Source organism: Moschus berezovskii, chromosome 16 (genome assembly GCF_049115385.1).
Source record: "Moschus berezovskii isolate FMDL1 chromosome 16, NW_MosBer_1.0, whole genome shotgun sequence".
Taxonomy (NCBI): Eukaryota; Metazoa; Chordata; class Mammalia; order Artiodactyla; family Moschidae; genus Moschus; species Moschus berezovskii.
In genome coordinates this window covers 15,705,574-15,724,631 of record NC_142475.1, presented here as the reverse complement: position 1 = coordinate 15,724,631, position 19,058 = coordinate 15,705,574, and the positions used below count along the sequence as shown (strand labels likewise).

At 49.0% G+C, this 19,058-nt stretch overlaps 1 protein-coding gene across 2 annotated transcripts in view; it reads left to right on the top strand.

Annotated features, from left to right (window-relative positions):
- NIPAL2 (NIPA like domain containing 2) overlaps positions 1-10,709 on the top strand; it is a 90,186-nt gene extending 79,477 nt beyond the window's left edge. For both annotated transcript variants that reach the window (XM_088844685.1, XM_055431635.2), the window contains exons 10-11: positions 134-228; positions 2,097-10,709. In XM_088844685.1, coding sequence (XP_088700811.1) covers positions 134-228; positions 2,097-2,209 — 208 coding nt within the window. In that variant the 3' untranslated portion in view covers positions 2,210-10,709. The remainder of the gene's footprint in view (positions 1-133; positions 229-2,096) is intronic.
- The last annotated feature ends 8,349 nt before the right edge of the window (positions 10,710-19,058 follow it).

Here is a 19,058-nt window from a genome sequence, read left to right as displayed (position 1 = left end):
CCATGAGAAACAGAAAGAACAAAACTAATGGAATGTATGTCATCATGTAGAAGTGGAGCTCAGTTACTTAATACCATGCGTTCAGTTATTTAATACAGTGACCTTGTGTTCTTTATTAACATTATTCTTACAGGTGTTTTCTGTCATTCCTTGGTGTGGTTTTGGTCACAAGAAATAGAGAAAAGGATCATCTGCCACAGTCTTACGTTGATTTTGGAAATGTTCCTGGTAAGATGTATATTCCTTAATTTATAATAGAAAATTTTATCCTACAAATGAATTATTGCTGGTATGGTTTCTGGAGTTAAATTAATATAAAACATAATTCTTACCCTCAGAAAATGTACACTTAATGATGAAAGCAGAGGTGATAGTTTAATTGTAAATATTAATAATCATTTATTTGATTATCGGTTTTGCACAGAACACTGGGGATAGAAGAGAACCGACCTTGTTTTCTTGATTTGGGTGTTAGTAAGAATTTCCATTTTAGATTTCTTTAAATTGGAGAAGGGTAGGGAAAGGAGTGGGAATGGCAGGAACAGACCCTTGTGGCTTGGAGACACTTTGAGGGGGATTCTACATCTAAGACCAGAAGCTTAGGAACATCATCCCTTGGGAAGCATGAGGTGGCCCTTTTACTGGGTCCAAGAATGACATTCTTCTTGGTCACCTGAACATGAAGAGCTTCTTCCCCTGTTCCTTACCTCATTCATCCAGAGGGGTTTAACATGCATTGTCATCCCAGCTTTCCACTCCCACTGAGAGTAACTCCTCCGTGATGCAGACTTGGGGCTTCCCTGGTGTCTCAGATGGTAAAGAATCTGCCTGCAATTCAGGAGACCTGGGTTCGATCTCTGGGTTGGGAAGACCCTCTGGAGACGAGAAAGGCTACTCACTCTGGGGGGGTTTTCCATGGTAGCTCATCTGGTAAAAAAAATCCACCTGCAATGCAGGAGACCCCTGTTTGATTCCTGGATTGGGAAGATCCCCTGGAGAATGGATAGGCTGCCCACTCCAGTATTCTTGGGCTTCCCTGGTGTCTCAGATGGTAAAGAATCCAGCTGCAATGCAGGAGACCTGGGTTTGATCCCTCGGTTGGGAAGGTCCCCTGGAGGAGGGCATGGCAACCCACTCTAGTATTCTTGCCTGGAGACTCCCATGGACAGAGGATCCTCCACTCCCATGGACAGGTGGGCTACAGTGCATAGGGTCACAAAGAGTCAGATAAAACTGAGCGACTAACACTTTCAGTTTCATGTAGACCCAACAGAAACGATGTCCAGATCAAAGGAAACGGGCTCCTCCCCTGCTCACCACCGACAACAATCTCTGGTTTTGCTAGGGGTTTAGGGTGACCTATAGGCTTCTAGAAGGCTTCCCTGGTGGCTCAGACAGTAAAGCGTCTACCTGCAATGTGGGAGACCCGGGTTCGATCCCTGGGTTGGGAAGATCCTCTGGAGAAGGAAATAGCAACCCACTCCAGTACCCTTGCCTGGAAAACCCCATGGACAGAGGAGCCTGGTGTGCTACAGTCCATGGGGTCACAAAGAGTCAGACACAACTGAAGCCACTGAGCATGGGTGTGCCTTAGAGATGCCTTCTATGGTTAGGGGTTCTTTGGTAGGAAATGAAGTTTACTTTTAACTCTTTTTCATTTCACACAGTTCTATATGTAGAATCAGTAAGAGCTTTAGAAGCCATTCTGGAAGGCTGTTTTCCTCTGTTGTTACACGCATTAGACTAAACGTGGACCAGGAGACAGAACAAGGGGAGAGACGTTTGGAGATGTGCACACGCTTCATGTTGGTCTCCTGACAGACCCAGCCTGATTTCTGTCCCCAGCACGGTCATGGAGACAGCATGTGCTCCCCAGGTGGAAAGGCGGTTTGCGCATGCGGACAGCCACGATCTTACATCAGGGGCACGGAGCTCTGTGGGCCTTTCTTCCCTGACGTTTATTTCATCTATTTAGAGGGCGACCACACTGTCCTTTTTTAAAAAGGAATAAAATGTGGCCTAGATAGAGGAGAAATTATTAAGACTTATTATTCTACAAGAGCTCAAAAGATTCTCTGTGATTATTATCTCCACAGGGAAACAAATGTTGGATAAAATACAGCCAGATTCAAGCGGCTTATCCTATGGAACTCTACCTGATGGAAGTGACTCCATAAAGAGCCCGCGTGGAGAGAAGAAAGGGGTCTGAGACGCCGAGAGGGATGGCTGTGGGCCTGTTATTCAATACCGCCTTTTAAAAAGTTGCACATGTTCAGTTTACGTCAGCAGCTATTTTATGCTGACCTGCTCACCTTCTTTTCAGTGCCTGACCCCACCTCCTTGTCTGTGGACGATCAGGGCCTTCCTGAGCTTTGACAGTCTAAGGTTTTCACGGAATGTAATTTGAAGTGTTCCCCAGACCCTGGACCTCTCTCCCGGGTGATCATCTAACTGGCTAGATCTTAATTAGAGTCTGGCTGCCTAGGCAGGACTGTCACACAAAAATGTGCGTTCACAATTTGGCTGTAGAACGCGTAGGTTGCTTTTCCCATACAGCTCGCAAGGTCATTTGCTTTACTTTAAAAAGACACTTTAGTCCCACAACCTCCTCCCTAAAGCAAAAGTTTGAAAGCATTCATTTTCCTTAGACATCTTTTAGGAACCTTCCCATAAAGATTTCACCTTTCTGTTGCCAAATGAGCGTGGTGAATCATCTTTTCTGAAAACTAGCCCTATCATATTTATCCTTTGAGATGTAAAGGTGTCTTTTTTTTTTTCATAATTAAGCATCTGTGTTTTGACTGCACTTAGGTCACTCTTTCCTTTTTATCTTTCCTTTCATGTATTCCTTTTTTTATTTCATCTTTCCTTTTTTATACAGTGTTGTGTTTTTCTGCTGTACCATGAAGTGAATCAGCTATAAAAGTGAAGGTCGGTCAGTCGTGTCCAACTCTCTGTGACCCCATGGACTATGGAGTCCTTGGAATTCTCCAGGCCAGGATACTGGAGTGGGTAGCCTTTCCCTTCTCCAGGGGATCTTCCCAACCCAGGACTCAAACCCAGGTCTCCCGCAGATTCTTTACCAGCTGAGCCATAGGGGAAGCCGAAGAATACTGGAGTGGGTAGCCTTTCCCTTCTCCAGGGGATCTTCCCAACCCAGGACTCAAACCCAGGTCTCCCGCGGATTCTTTACCAGCTGAGCCATAGGAGAAGCCCAAGAATACTGGAATGGGTAGCCTATCCCTTCTCCAGTGGATCTTCCTAACCCAGGAATCGAATCGGGGTCTCCTGCTTTGCAGGCAGAACCTTTACAAACTATATGTATACATATATCCCCTCCCTCCTGAGCCTCACTCCTGCCCTCCCATCCCACCCCTCTGGGTCATCATGGAGCACCAAGCTGAGCTTCCCGTGCTTTATAGCATGTTCACGCTAGCTATCTATTTTACACAAGGTGTAGTGTATATGTGTCAATCCCGACCTCCCAATTCAGCCCACTTTTCTCTTCCCCTCCATCCTGCCCCGTGTCCATATGTCTGTTCTCTGCATCTGCATCTTTATTCCTATCCTGGAAATAGGTTCATCTGTACCATTTTCTCAGAGAAGGCAATGGCAAGCCACTCCAGTACTCTTGCCTAGAAAATCTCATGTACAGAGTAGCCTGGTGGGCTACAGTCCATGGGGTCGCTACTAGTCAGACACAACTGAGCAACTTCACTTTCACTTTTCACTTTAATACATTGGAGAAGGAAATGGCAACCCACTCCAGTGTTCTTGCCTGGAGAATCCCAGGGATGGCGGAGCCTGGTGGGCTGCCGTCTATGGGGTCGCACAGAGTCGGACACAACTGAAGTGACTAGCCAGTAGCAGTACCATTTTCTAGATTCCACATATATGCATTAATACACAATACTTCTTTTCCTTTTTCTGACTTACTTCACTCTGTATGACAGATTCAAGATCCAGTTTATACCCCATTTGATGGTGGGGTATATCAAAACCAGAAGACCTTGGCTGGTGAACTTTTTAAGCTTAAGAATAGAAAAACTTAAGAATTACTACCAAAAAATGAATCAGTATCAATTTTTTAAAGTAAGAGTGTAGAGCAGTGATATTTTCTTCAGCATATGATCCTAATATACTTGAAACTTAAGAGAAACTTCATATCCTATGCCTTTATTTGTTTAGATCTTATAATTCATCAAGTGGGTTTTTAATGTTTTTAATTTTCAACATTAAGTCTCAAAAATCATATTGAAATTTTTAGAGATATTTTCACGAACACTCCATCTTTTCCTCAAGTCATTACTTCAAGTTTTAAAATAAAATCCTTCTAGGTAAAAGAACTGTTATGATTAGAGAACTGGATTTCAGCCGTTTTCAATCCACAGACATTATGATTAGAGAACTGGATTTCAGCCGTTTTCAGTCTGCAGACATAGCACACAGCCAGGTGGTCCAGCCTGAGTCTAGTCCAGGTTCTTCTGTACCCTGAATGGCTCGTCTGCTGCCATAGACACAGGTCTACTAAGACACATTTGCAGGTAGAGTCCATAATCATATCTGTGCTGTGATTCATGGGGTCGCAGAGAGTCGGACACGACTGAGCGACTGAACTGAACTGAATATTGAAATGAGCTGAAAAGAGCTCGCCTTCATTGTAAGCAACATCAAATAATAAGCCCCATCTTTAATGACATTTCCAAACCTTCAGGTCACACACCAGTCCAATACTGTTTCAGACAGTGGTCTTGCGTTTGTTTGGTTGTTTAACTCGGGACTATTGAAACCGTAGTCTCAGCTGCTTTAGGTCTTTAATCTTTGTTCTCTGTCATGACCTGCACTCCTGACCAGACCAACCAAACCTGGCCAAAAAGGTGAGATTCAAATCTATCACTGAAGTATGAATAATAACCGAGAGCCCATGTCTGGCTTTTGAACTCCTGGTAACAATTCCTGCCATTGTAGAAAGTGTCCCATTAATTCAAATAACATAGTCATATAATTTATGGCATGCTTCACTGAATTGGTCCAGCATGTCGGCATTGGAAGTCTCAGCTAAGAAATGTGTCTGGTGTCTTAAACTACAGCTTTCTGGTGACTCTTACGACTGGTTTCAAAGATTTGGAAAATAATTAGAAGAGTTTGACTTGAAGTGGGACTGTATTTATAGCTACAGCACGTGGTTTTGCACATTGTAGAATTTTCCACAGAGACAAGCGTAATGCCAATACTTAGTGGTCGCCAACATTTGTATCTTTTAAAAGTTGTAAGAAATGACATTGACTTATGCACAGTTGGGCAACCCAGAAATGCTGTAGAAGTTTAGGTAACATATAAAATATAGTTAGGTTAAGCATAAAATATAGTCAGACTTAATTTTACTTTCCATATCGCTTCTCCAAAGTAAGGTGAATAGGAGTTTTACTTGTACCAGCTTGTAAAGATTTTTTAAATTACACACTGCGTGACAACAACCAAAGCCAATCCAGTCCTTCTCTTGGCATTGTGAGTTGGGGACCTTTAGCCAACACTTGGCTCAACTGACTGTCTAGACCAGGGGTCTGTGAACTCTTCCTGTAGCAACACAGAGAGTAAATATTTGGGAGTTTTGTTGGCCATACGGTGTCTGTCGCAACCACTCAGCTCTCCCATAGTAGCACGGAAACAGCCTTAGACAAGACATAAACAAATGGGTGTGGCTGGTGTCAGTAAAACTTTATTGACAAAAGCAGGTGGCCAGTTCATGCACTATTGTTTTCCAGCCCTTAGTATAGACTGCTCTGCCCTTGCTGTGTAGCTTCTTTCTTACTCCTTGAGAATTCAAGAGTTTGAAAAACAAATTGGATACAATGGGAGTGTTAGCCATGTGTTGATATTTACATTAGGATCTTGTTGCTTGTGTAAGATACAAACAGAAGTAATGAGTTCATCACTGGTGCCCGAGTTTTTCTCTCTCGAAGGCAGTGGTTCTGTGAGCACCACTAACTGTAGTGGACGAACCTCTCCAGCCCCACACTCCCAGTGGATAATTGCTTCATAAACGAGTAGCAGTCACCTCTCATCTCGTGGATTAAAGCAGAGATCCTTACCATCTGATTGTTTTCAGTTTAAATGTCTGCTTGCCCTGTGACTGAACTACTTTCATCACCAGAGTCACTTGAAAAAATAAAAACATGTCTCAAGCAGTGACTTGAGAATGTAGTTTTCAATCCCTCAACCCATCCCCGCAAGCTCCTGGAGATTCTGTTTTGTGGCAGAGAAAGAAAGGAAACAGACAGATTTCGTAGATTGATGTCATTTCAGTACTATTGAATGAGTGATGGTGATAATGTGTACGTCTGGCTCCAGAAGAAGCAGGTGCAGTGGTGGACATGGCTCAGATGGATAAATCCATTGAGCCAAATTCCTGAAGCCAAGAACCCTCTTTATAAACTCCCTGTTTCAAAGCACACAGATCATCCAGGGGTGGTGATGGCTCGCCCACACCGAAGGCTGCCTCCTACTTGCCAATTTAATAGTGATATTATGGACATAAATACAACCAGTTATTAAAACGAAACTTCCCAACACCCTTCCAGACTGCTTGATTTAAATTCCAGGGCTGGTTATAGAGCCGTCCTTGAACTGGGCGATAGCAAACCGAATGCACATGTCTGGCACCGACCAATGTGAGTGCTTTAGCGAGGTTGCTAGATAAACACCACACAGCTTGAACTCTTAGAACAAGATCTCAGAATTGAACCCAAGATGACTGTGTTGGGAAATTTAGAAGCTGCTTCTAATTGTTAGACTCATCAACAGTCTGGCTCCTATTATGGCCATCTTGAAGTTAAAAAAATAAAATAGAATTCCACATATATGTGGTTTCCATGCAAATACAGACCAGTCTTGGGCTATTAAATGTGGTGTTTTAGTAATTGTGGTAAATACAGGGTAGAGCCTTCCACCCAGGAATTCTTGAGTCTGTCCCCTTTCTCACCAGCCTCAGGGTGCCACACAACATGCTGTCTCATGCCAGCAGACCAAGTCAGTTACAGGAGCTGTGGCCGGTCCAAGGAAACTTTTTTCTTTCCCTAGAAGAGGAGGAAACTCCACCTTCCACTTTGGTCCTTATTGAGAGTTAATGAGTCCCAACCGCAATGTAAAAAGATGAATATCAATCCCAATATCAAATAAATGTGATGCTTCGGGGGCGTGGGGGGCACGCAGCTGGGGCAGATGCCGCCAAGAGTTTCATGGGGTTCCAGGCAAGATGCAAGATAGGCTTTGAGTTCCAGGAAAGAATCTGCTTCCCAGGGAGCTGGCAAGTGCGTGTAGCGGGGCAGGAGCCCATCCGTCCCTGACCAGCCGGCACGCATGGACCCAGGCCACTTCGCACGTTTGAGCCACTGCTCTCCAGACACGAGCTAATCCTCCCAGGGCACACGCATCCCACTCTGGAAGCCTCTTCCTTCATGGCTCTAATTTGGAAACCAGCCTCAGCGATTTTCTGAGGCTTTGGGCTCTATTCCCGCTGTCCAGAGCACCTCACCTAAATCTGCTAAACACTGAACACGAACAAGGAAATGAATCAGTTCAAGAAGTCTTGATCCAGGCCCTCGGAGCTTGACTTGTCTGCCTGGTGATAGACGCTAACCCAAATTACATGCCTCAGACAGCAAACCCGCATTAATGTACTCACACATAATTGATCACATGCTCCTCTCAATGTAATGTGTTTATTAGAAACAAAAACGAATTAGACATGAGGACTTGGGGAGCTTAGGTCAGAGAACGAACAGCTGTCATCTCTGGAGCCCTTACTGTGTAAGTCTTTGACTTTGGCCCTTCATTTAGGTCTTACCGTCTCTCTCTCAGGGAGGTCACTATCCCTAGTTTACAGACTAAAAGACCAGGGCAAGAGGCAGGGCAGGGGCAAGGGAAGACAAGAGGGACGCCTGGGCACAATGTGTAAGGAGGCTTATGGGCATCTCCCGCCCAGGAGAGAGGGCTGAATGCACGTGCAGGCCGTGTGCCCCGGGTGCCTCTCTGTGTCCTGGCCCTGGCTGGGGGAAGTTAAATGACTTGACAAGAGCCATTCAGCTGGCAGGTGGCCCAGCTGGGATTTGAACCCAGGACAACTCTGCAACCCACACTCTTACCACTAGTACCAAAGTATCTAAATTGCATAGTAGAGTGTCAAAGGGCCTTTAAGATTCTTGAATTAAAGGGCTTTGGAACCCAGAAGCGAAAAGGGTCACTTATGGCTAGGCGACAGTCTTCAAGGGAACAGGGGACTATAGTAGATTAAATGGTGCCCCCACACCCTAAAGAAATATGTCCACCTCCTAACTCCTAGAACCTATGAATATGACCTTATTTGGAAAAAGGAGCCTTTGCAGATGGAATTAAATTACTCTTGAGATGCGGTCATTCTGGATTTCCTGGATAGTCCCTAAATCTAATGACATAGATCCTCAAAAGAAACAGAAAAGACACAAACACACAGAAGAGAAGGCCACAGGAAGATGGAGACAGAGAAATGCATAGAGCCTCCAAAAACCCAGGAATTGTTCTCCCCTGAAGTCTTTGGAGGGAGCACAGCCCTGCCAACACCTTGATTTCAGCTCAGGCCTCCAGAACTGCAAGAGAAGAAATTTCTGTTGCTTTTAGCCGTCAAGTTCATGGCAGTTTGTTGTAGCAGCCATAGGAAGGGAACAAAGGTATTGACCTAGCTTTTGACGCACAGGCAGAAAGTGGACGTTACAAGAAGCCCTATAAAAGAAGCTGATTAACTCAAAGCAATCATGGGAAACGTCTGGAACGTGGGTCACGTGAAGAGGAAGGTGGCTCCACAGGACTCAAAAGGCAGCTAAGAGAGCCTTTGGTGGCCAGTTCTGACAGAGACTTGAGAACCTGGACTTGATTTGGGAGATACCCGATGGCATTAAACTTCATTCCCAGAGGTGTGGGGTGAACCTGTGGACGTCACTGGTGTCTCTTCAAAAACTCACCTGTCAGAATTTAAGGACATCTTCCCCGTATCTTTCTTAGTCATTCGTGAGCAATATCAGATGGTATAATTGTGGTACACCAGGTCTTATTCCCTTGTGGCTCAGCTGGTAAAGAATCCGCCTGCAATACGGGAGACCTGGGTTCGATCCTTGAGTTAGGAAGATCCCCTGGAGTAGGGAAAGGCTGCCCACTCTAGCATTCTGGCCTGGAGAATTCCATGGGCTGTATAGTCCATGGGGTCGCAAAGAGTTGGACACGACTGAGCGACTTTCACTGACTCTGGTCTTATGAGAAATGACCAAGTGAATCGGGACTGTAGACTGGACAGTGGCCACTGAGAGGGCCTGGGGGCAAAGAAAGCTGTACCCAGAGGAGGGCGAACTGGGCCAACCAGAGCAGGCACTCCAGAAGCTGCACTGAAGAGAGAGCTGAGGAGTTAGGAGTGGGAGCTGAATCTGGAAGGCTTCCTAGAGTATGGCAGAAAGCAACACAGTACCATGAAGCAGTTATCCTTCAGTGAAAAATACATACATTTAAAAAAAGGAAAGACTTCCTCGAAAGGTATAAAGGTAAAAAGACAGCTAAGGGCCATGAGCAAGCCATGCTTGTTAGCAAATTAAAATTATAGCAGAGAAGGGATCGGGAGAGTAACAGAACTAAGAGGCAAATCTGTTCGCAGAGGAAGGGCAATCAAGCAGGTCTGACGAGAGAAGAAAGACTCAGAGGCTGAGAGGCCGACCAGGAGAGAGCCAAGGCCCAGACCTGTGTCGGGAAGGCCCGGGTGTGTGAGGCTCATCACCTGTGCTCATGGGCAAACTTACAACACCGGCCAAGCCCTTCACAGCTGGCTGCAGAGAACACGTGTGCCGGCCGCTCCCAGAGCCTGACTTCCCAGGGCTCGTTGGGCTTCCTCTGGACACGCATTGGAGGCGGCTGCAGCACAGAAAGGGAAAAGGCGAGGCCACTGGAGAGGAACTTCATGAAAAGCCAGAGGACACTCTTTCAAGTATTCAAATGACAATGCTGACCTGTTCAGCGGGAGTCCATGGCAGGCAGGGCAGTCTTCAAACAGGAGGTGGAAGAAGGTGGGCCCAAGAAAACGACCAGGCTTGATGACATCTTCAGTTCAGTTCAGTCGCTCAGTTGTGTCCGACTCTTTGCAACCCCATGAACCGGAGCACGCCAGGCCTCCCTGTCCATCACCAACTCCCAGAGTTCACTCAAACTCGTGTCCATCACGTCTGTGATGCCATCCAGCCATCTCATCCTCTGTCGTCCCCTTCTCCTCCTGCCTTCAGTCTTTCCCAGCATCAGGGTCTTTTCCAATGAGTCAGCTCTTCGCATCAGGTGGCCACAGTATTGGAGTTTTAGCTTCAGCATCGGTCCTTCCAATGAATATTCAGGACTGATTTCCTTTAGGATGGACTGGCTGGATCTCCTTCCAGTCCAAGGGACTCTCAAGAGTCTTCTCCATCATAACGTTGTTCTTTTTTCAAGTGTAGTAATCCTGAAAGATGGTGACTGAAGGATGGCCAAGGCGTCTACTGAGTGACAGAGGGGAAGAAGAAAGGAGCTGAGGGGGCGCAGGTGGAGGCTTCTCGGTGTAGAGAGAAGTCACACAGGCCGGAAAAGACTGAGGCGCTTGACCACAGAAGAGCCCTGTAACTATCTCATCCCTCAACTCTGTCACCAGGGCGCGCGGATCTGAGCAGGTGGGCCTTAGGGCAAACACGGCCACGCATCACACACACCCCAGCCCTCCCCGGCCCAGCCTCTGGCCGCATCCTTAGGCCGAGTTTGCGGCCTCTAGGAAGGCGTGGGTGTCCTTACAGACCAGGCGGCCATGGCCATCCTTTCCCCGTGGTGTCCCCACCTCGCCCCCCACGCAGTTGACTGGTGTGGGACCAGGAGCGGAGCTGACCCCCTGTCAGCGGCTGGCTGACGGGAAGCAGGCGGCTGCAGAGCACGAACGTCTGCCCGCCTCAGTCTCCTCTAAAGCAAGCCACCTGCTTCCCGCCCGCCCGCCTGGCCAAGGTCTCCCCACATGGGAGAACCGGCCCCAAACCACCGCGGAGGGGCCGCAGCCTTGGCGGGCCTCCGCGTCTATTTGCTGTTCACTCAGGAGTCTGTGGAATGCAGACTCATTTTCCACTGAAAGGAGGGAAAGTAAAGACTGCCCCAAATAAAACCAGATTCCTGGTGTTTCCTGTTTACTCAGCACCACTGCTCTGGGCCCCGGGCCAGGAGGCCCGCTGGGACCACTGGGCCCGGCGGCCCCCTCCAGAAAGCACTGCAAAGAGGAGAACTTTCCTCCCGTGTTTCTATTCGCCTTCCTCTGGTGGCAGGTGGGTTCGTTTTTTTGGGGGGGCGCTGCTGGCTTAAGTCCGAAACCTCCCATTTCTCTCCATGTTGAGAGGCATGCCGGTTGCTGGGACGAGGTGGTGGGAGGGCATCACCAACTCAGTGGACATGCGTTTAAGCAAACTTGCTGAAGGACAGTGAAGGACAGGGGAGCCTGGCATGCTGCAGCCCATGGGGTCGCAAAGAATAGGACATGACTGAGCGGCTGGACAACAACAAGCTGCTGGGTGCTTGCCTGCCTCTGACACCCCGTTTTCCTGTTTATAGAGCAGAGCTCGTGTTCCCTGGCCTGCAGGGCCTAGAGGGAAGATGTGGAAGGAAAAGCAGGTGACACACGTAAACAGATGGCAGAGAAAGTGAACGTGTTAGTCACTCAATCGTGTCCGACTCTTTGCCACCCCATGGTCTGTAGCCCACCAGGCTCCTCTGTCCATGGGATTCTCCTGGCAAGGGTGGGCCTCCGTTCCCTTCTCCAGGGGGTCTCCCCTTCTCCAGGGATTGAACCCGAGTCTCCTGAATTGCAGGTGGATTCTTTACTGTCTTAACCAGCAAGGACACTAAAGGGATGGCAGAAAGAGGGGACTTGAGGCCTGCCACCACCAAGGCCTCATATCTTCCTTCAGGAAAATGCTCCTGAGAGAGAGTGGAGTGGATGGCAAAGCCTCAGGTGACAAGATGGGAGAAGCTTTTCCAGACGGACTGAGCAGAAGCACCCAGACGTCGGGTCTAACACATGTGTGACTTGAGTCCTTTCTGGAAACCACGGGGACGTCAAGTACGTGTGGGGAGAAGGTCTGACTGGCGAGGCGGCCGCCCCGGGTGGGCCGGGGTGACGGGTCTCTGCTGCAGACTGGTGTTTGGCCCCGAGACACAGCCCACATGCTGAACGTGTTTTCTCAGTCCAAAAGCAACGAGAACAGCTCCACTTCCTTCATTTCTGCACCACCACAATAAAAATCACGGGAAAATATTTATCCCACGGCCAGAGACTTTCCGCAAGCAGTACCTTGGTGCTCCAACCTATCAACAGAAATTGCTGCGGGCAAACCTGAGCTTGTTAACCGACTTTCGTGAATGATTGAAACAGCAGAGCAGATTTATTTCATTTCCATAATTTAAAAATTGACAATTACATATTTATCTTCCTAAAAACATCAGGATGAAAATCATCTGCTTCTGGAGAAGTGAATTGAAGTTACAAAAAGCTAAACCAACATCCTATTGTCGTGAGCTGAATCCTTCTACCGTCCCACCAGGGATTCCCCGTGGCTCAGATGGGAAGGAATCTACCGGGAGACCTGAGTTCGATCCCTGGGCTGGGAAGATCCCCTGGAGGAGGGCATGGAAACCCACTCTAGTATTCTTGCCTGGAGAATCCCCATGGACAGAGAAGCCTGGCGGGCTACAGTCCATGGGGTGGCAAAGAGTCGGACAGGACTGAGCAACTAACACTAGTCACCCCTGGAAAATACACTCGAGTCCTATACCCCACTACCTCAGAATGGAACTGTATTTAGAAATAGGGTCTATTTTTTAATTTATTTGGCTGTGCCCGCTCTTAGATGTGGCATGAGGGATCTAGTTCCCTGACCAGGGATCGAAACCAGGCCCCCTGCATTGGGAGCACAGAGTCTTAACCCCTGGACCACCAGGGAAGTCCCAGAAATAGGGTCTGGACAGAGGCTACTGCTACTGCTGCTAAGTCACTTCAGTCATGTCCGACTCTGTGCAACCCCATAAACGGCAGCCCACCAGGCTCCACTGTCCCTGGGATTCTCCAGGCAAGAACACTGGAGTGGGTTGCCAGTCAAGTTAAAAATGAGGTCATTAGGGTGGGCCCTGATCTGATATAGACTTCCCTGGTGGCCCAGACGGTAAAGTGTCTGCCTACAGTGTGGGAAACCCAGGTTTGATCCCTACGTGGGGAAGATCCCCTGGAGAAGGAAATGGCAGTCCATTCCAGTACTCTTGCCTGGAAAATCCCATGGACAGAGGAGCCTGATGGGCTACAGTCCATGGGGTCCCAAAGAATTGGATGCGACTGAGCGATTAAACTTTCACGTTTCTTTCACTGGTCTGATATGACTGGTGTCCTTAGAAAAACAGGGAATTCAGACACAAAGAGGGAAGACACACAGAGGAAGACTTGAAGACTCAGATGGGAGGAGATAGCCATCTACATGCCTAGGAGTGAAAGCCTGAAGCCAGCAGGAGCTGGGAGAGACGTGAAGACCAGAGCCTTCCTCGGGGCCCTCAGAAGCAGCCAACTCTCCCCACGCCGTGACCTCAGACTCCTAGACTCCAGGACTATGAGATGATGCATTTCTGGTTGTATGCCTCTGGCCTGCGGTCCTTCGTTACAGCAGCCCTGGTGAACCAACACGGGGACTTTCATCTCCTTCAGCTCCCAGAACATACCCTGTGCCCTGAGACTGGGGAATCGACCATGGAGAGAATCTTGCTGGGGATCAGACCCCTCCCCCATTCCACCGTGGAAGCTGAAAGGCAAGACCCCCTGTCCCACACCTCTGGCAGTTGACACTGCCTCCAGAACATTCTGTTAAACAAGAGCCCATTAAAAATGTCTTTTTTTGCCACCAGCAGGAGTGGCATCCAACGTCCAGTTGTGAAGGTGCCAGCGATGCTACCCAGCATTTGCCGGAGTCCTGACCTTGGCCACTTGGTTTCATTTGGATCCTGTCTTTTTCCATCCTGAACCTGAAGGCTCTCCACTGACCCTGGGAGCCCCCAACAGATTAGTGCAAAGCAACCAAGAGCCAAGTGTGGGCACAACTCCTTGACTGGCATTTCAATTCCTGACTGGCTGCTGCCTCGTGACATCTTGCTCTCAGTGTGTTCAAAGGCAAAGCCATTGCCTCTTTCCTCTCCTGTTTTTTGCCAACTACCCGTTTTAGTGGTACCTCTGTGCTCCCCACCCCTGGCTGGGCCTCAGGGCAGTCTCTAACTCCAACCTTGGCTGACAGCCAGCATCCCACCTTCCCCATCTCCCCAGGACCACCAGCCGCAGACTTTGTGCCATGTCCTCCCCGACCTCCCACCTGAAGTACCACACGCCCCAGCTTCCCCGCTAGTCAGCCCGGCCCAGCTGTCTCCACTCTTTCTGCACTCTTTGTGCACACTGTGGGCTGGGAGAAGCCTGAGAGGAGGGATAGATGGAAAAGGCCTGATTCTGTCCCTACCTTTCCCACCCTCATGCTTTGCCCAGATGCCACACTGCCCTCATCGCCCTCCTAGCCCTGCTCCTGGTTGGAATCTATCCATCCTCCAAAGCCCGTCCTAAACACTTGAAGACTTCAATGATTTCATCAGCAAAATGTGCTCCTTCCCACCCTTCTACATTTCATTTTGTGTGTGTGTGTGTGCGTGTGTGTGTGTGTGTGTGCATGTGCGTGTGTGTGCGTGTGTGTGTGCGTGCGATTTGGGTTGTTCCACTTTGACTCACGGTCATTTTTGTGCTCATCTGACTTCTGCTATTCACCGTCAGCTTTTTGTGGAACGTGACTTGCCCTGGACTCGTCTCCAACGCCACCACCATCATCTCCCACTGGATGAGCGCCACAGACTTGTAACTGGTCACGCGATGGTGGTGGTTTAGTCGCTAAGTCGTACGCGAATCGTGTGACCCCATGGACTGCAGGCCACCGGGCTCCTCTGTCCATAGGATTTCCCAGGCAAGGCTACTGGAATGGTTTGCCATTCCCTTCTCCAGGCGATCTTCCCCACCCAGGGATCGAACCCTCATCTACTACAGTGCAGGTGGATTCTTTACCAACTGAGCCACCAGGGAAGCCCATAGGAGAGCCCAAGTCAGATGACCAGATGTGGTCTGATGTCCCGAGGGCCCCTCCTGCCTTCTTCTCTCATCTCCCCAGCCTCGCGGCCTCCTCCCTGCTCCTCGAACACACCATGCACACTCTTGCCTCAGGGCCTTTGCACATGCTGTTCTCTCTCTGCCAGGCTAGTTCCGGAAACTTCCCTAAGTCCTGCTCAAGTCTTCCCTCCACAAGGAGGCCTCCTCTGACCCCATGTTTCACGTTGTAACCCACCCACCTCCACCCTGCTCTCATAGTTCCCATGACCTCTTTCTCTTCATACCGTGGCTCGCCTCCTAAAACACTGTACAATGTATGTGCTGATCACACCTAATCTTCATTGTTTGCTTCTCCACCCCACCTGCCACGTGGTGAGCGCCTCTGGAACAGGATGTCTGTTGTACTCACCGATACACCCCATGTGCCTGGTACGTGGTAGATGCTGAATAAATATTTGTTTCATAAATGAATCTTTGAAAAAAAAAATGAATCTTTGTATTTTGCACACACAGAGCTATGACAGTCACTAGGATCCCAAATCGTGCTACCTTTTTTTTTAAGCATAACCGCCTGGTTGCTTGGCTGCTCTTCCCTGCGCTGCCATGGAAACCAATAGGCCAGGGACAGGTTGCTTCTCATCAAGTCAGGCAATGTGTATCACCCCCTAAAGAACCCACAGATGTGTGCCCATGCCCTCCACAACCAGGGCCTCAGCTGTCGTGGCCGGTCAGCTGGAAGCAGCCAGGATGGCCCCTGGGACCAGCACCCAACCCCGCTCAGTGGGTGGTCTCGGGATTTAACCTGGGGGGTGGGGGGAGCCCCATGCTATGAGCAATGGAGACTCCGGGGAGGATTCCCCCGTGCCTAAAGTGTGCCCATGCAGACCACACATTCCAGATGTCCCCACTGCCTTGCCCAGGCATCTTTTGTCTCTATCCCAATACCAGCAGGCATTTATGAAGCAGCTACTATGGATGAGGCACTTGATGTATATATTACTTCCAAGCCTCACAGCTTTGCAAAGGACCTGTGATTCCTCTCCCATCACAGATGGCAGGGCTGAAGCTCAGGGATTCTAACCAGCCTCGCCTTACTTATGTCACAGAGCAAATCAGAGGTAGGTGGAATTGAATCCAGGCACCAAACTCTGAAGACTTTTCACACACCCAGCTGCTCCCACCTTTTCTGTTCTCTGTGCTCCATGGCCACCTCATCTAAGACCCTGTGCCTACGGAAGGGGGCAGAGGGGGAGTGCTAGGAACAGAATGGTCACCAAAACCCTGGCACGAGCACATCACACACACACACTCGGCTCAACATGGCCTAGGGAACATTGGATCACCCGAGAGGTTTCCGAAGGAGGCTGAGCTCTCTCTGGAGGTCTTTAAAAACTAACAACAAATAAAAGATAATGCCTTCTCTCTGGAATGACGTAGGTGTGGTCATGCCTTTTAAAAGCAGAGATTAGTTGACCCCTAATCGTCCCGTTTAGCTTTATGACTATGATGAACCGTTACTGGACAGGGGGACTCACTTCTTGGAACATTACTAAATCTGTTTTTAATAATGTCGTCAACCCAGGACCAAACCCTGACCCATCGCTCCAGTAAAGGTCCGTGATCGCTGGAGAGAGCGCTAGGTCTCGGAGGGTGGGGGCGGGTGAGTGGGGACAGGCAGTTTGTTCCCAACGATGGGACTTGGTGAGTCATAAACCAGCTCAGGGAGGGGTGGAAAGCTTGAAGATTTATCTCAGATGAGGGCCGAGGAATAAAGAAGAAAACAATGGCAATAAGACCAGAGCCGCAAAGATAACAGCCCAGCCTGAAAATTGCTCAGGAAAGGGTTGTCATCGGGATCCGTGGATAATGTGCAAACCACAGACACACAAAGAGAACACCCAGTGTGTGTATGATGATCCGACAAATTTGTCTCGGGCTATGTCAAAAGCGACCAAGCACCTATTATGTGACTCCCAGATTAAACACTAAATTAAACATTAAACTGAAGGTCCACCAGGTCTGTTGTAGGAGCTAAGAAACAAGAAGGACCTACAGGGGAGAACAGGACCCAGGAGCCACCTTCCAGGAGCAACATAAGCTCATTTCTCTCGTAAGATGTTTAAAAATGTATCAGCATTTGCAGCCCTGGCCTCCAGATTCCAAGCAGAAAATCCCATTGATCTCAGCCCTTTATTCCAAAACAGTTGTGGCCCATGACGGAAACGCTGAAGGACTCAGGAGGAAAGTCATCTGCTGTCTTGTGTTTTTTGCCCAAACCAGCCAGCCTGGGGCCGGGGTAGAAGGCTGACAGCAGGCAGAGCCGACGTGCCAGTGGTGCTGAGCGCTGGGGCAGCCGCTGAGGAATGTTGGCGACACCCAGGCGGGGGGACCCCAGGGCAACAGCGAGGCTCTGAAGGGGAGGGCTGGTGGCGGGGCGACGATGTGGGGCACACATGGCCGCAGGGCGAATTTAAAATGCTTCCAGGCCACGTGGCAACAGCCTCGCTCCAGGAGTAGGCAACTCAGTTCTAGAAAGGGTCTTCATGTCTGAAATCCTACCCTTTGAGTCCTGTCCTTGAAAGTGAAAGTCACTCAGTTGTGTCTGACTCTTTGTGACCCCATGGACTATACAGTTCATGGAACTCTCCAGGCCAGCATACTGGAGTGGGTAGCCTTTCCCTTCTCCAGGGGGATCTTCCCAACCCAGGGGTTGAACCCAGGTCTCCTGCATTGCAGGCGGACGCTTTACCAGCTGAGCCACAATGGAAGCCCAATCCTGTCTGTATTGGTTCGTTAATGCTGTGTAACAAATCACTCTAAAACTTAGGCAAACACCAGTAGGACTTCCCTGGCGGCACAGTGGATAGAATCAGCCTGACAGTGCAGGGGACACACATTCAATCCCTGGTCCGAGAAGATTCCACATGCTGCTGAGCAACTAAACCCGTACGTCAAGACTACTGAACCCACGTACCCTGGAGCCTGAGCTCTGCAACGAGAGAAGCCACTGCAATAGGAAGCTCCAGCACCACAATGAAAGTAGCCCCCACTCGCCACAACTAGAGAAGGCCCGAGCACAGCAACAAAGACCCAGCATAGGGTAGCCAAAAAATTAATTATTTATTAAAAAAATAAATGCCGTCAATTATCTCTCATCATTTCCACGCATCAGGAATCTAGGAACAGCTTGGCTGGACGGTTCCGTCTCAGAGTCTCTCGTGAAGTTACAATTGGGTTCCGTTAAGGCAGTAGCTACCTACAGGCTTGGCTGGGAATGGAGAATCCACTTCCAAAGTAGTTCACACACATGGCAAACTGGTGCTGGGCTGTTGGCCTAAAGCCTCTGTTCCTGCCCTTGTGGGCCTCTCCATAGGACCACGGAAGTCTCCTGGCACAGAGGCTGGCTTGCTCCACGGCAAGCTATCCAGGGACCAAAGCAAAAGCTGCAATGCCTTTCTGACATAGCCTTGAAAGTCACCCATCATCACTTCTACCATGGTCCAGTCCTCACACAAGCCAGCCCTGATCCAGCGTAGAGGGGCCACACAGGTGTGGATACCTGAAGGCGAAGGTCATTGGGAGCTTTCTCAGAAGCCAGTGAGCACACTGCCTTTTGTGATATCAAGTCATCTCCCTGAGTTGAAGTAAAAGGGCCTCTGGTTTCAAGACTGAGTTAGAATTCGAGCTGTGTAGCCCCCATGTCATCACTTAAATTTCCTCTGCCCCCGTTTTTCATCTGGAATGTGGGTCTAATGATACTGTCCTGGGGATTCAGGGGTTAGGTTAGGTAACTGTCTTTGTTGGCTTGGGCTGCCATCACAAAGTATCACTGATTGGGTGACTTAAACAATAGATACTTGTTTCCCAC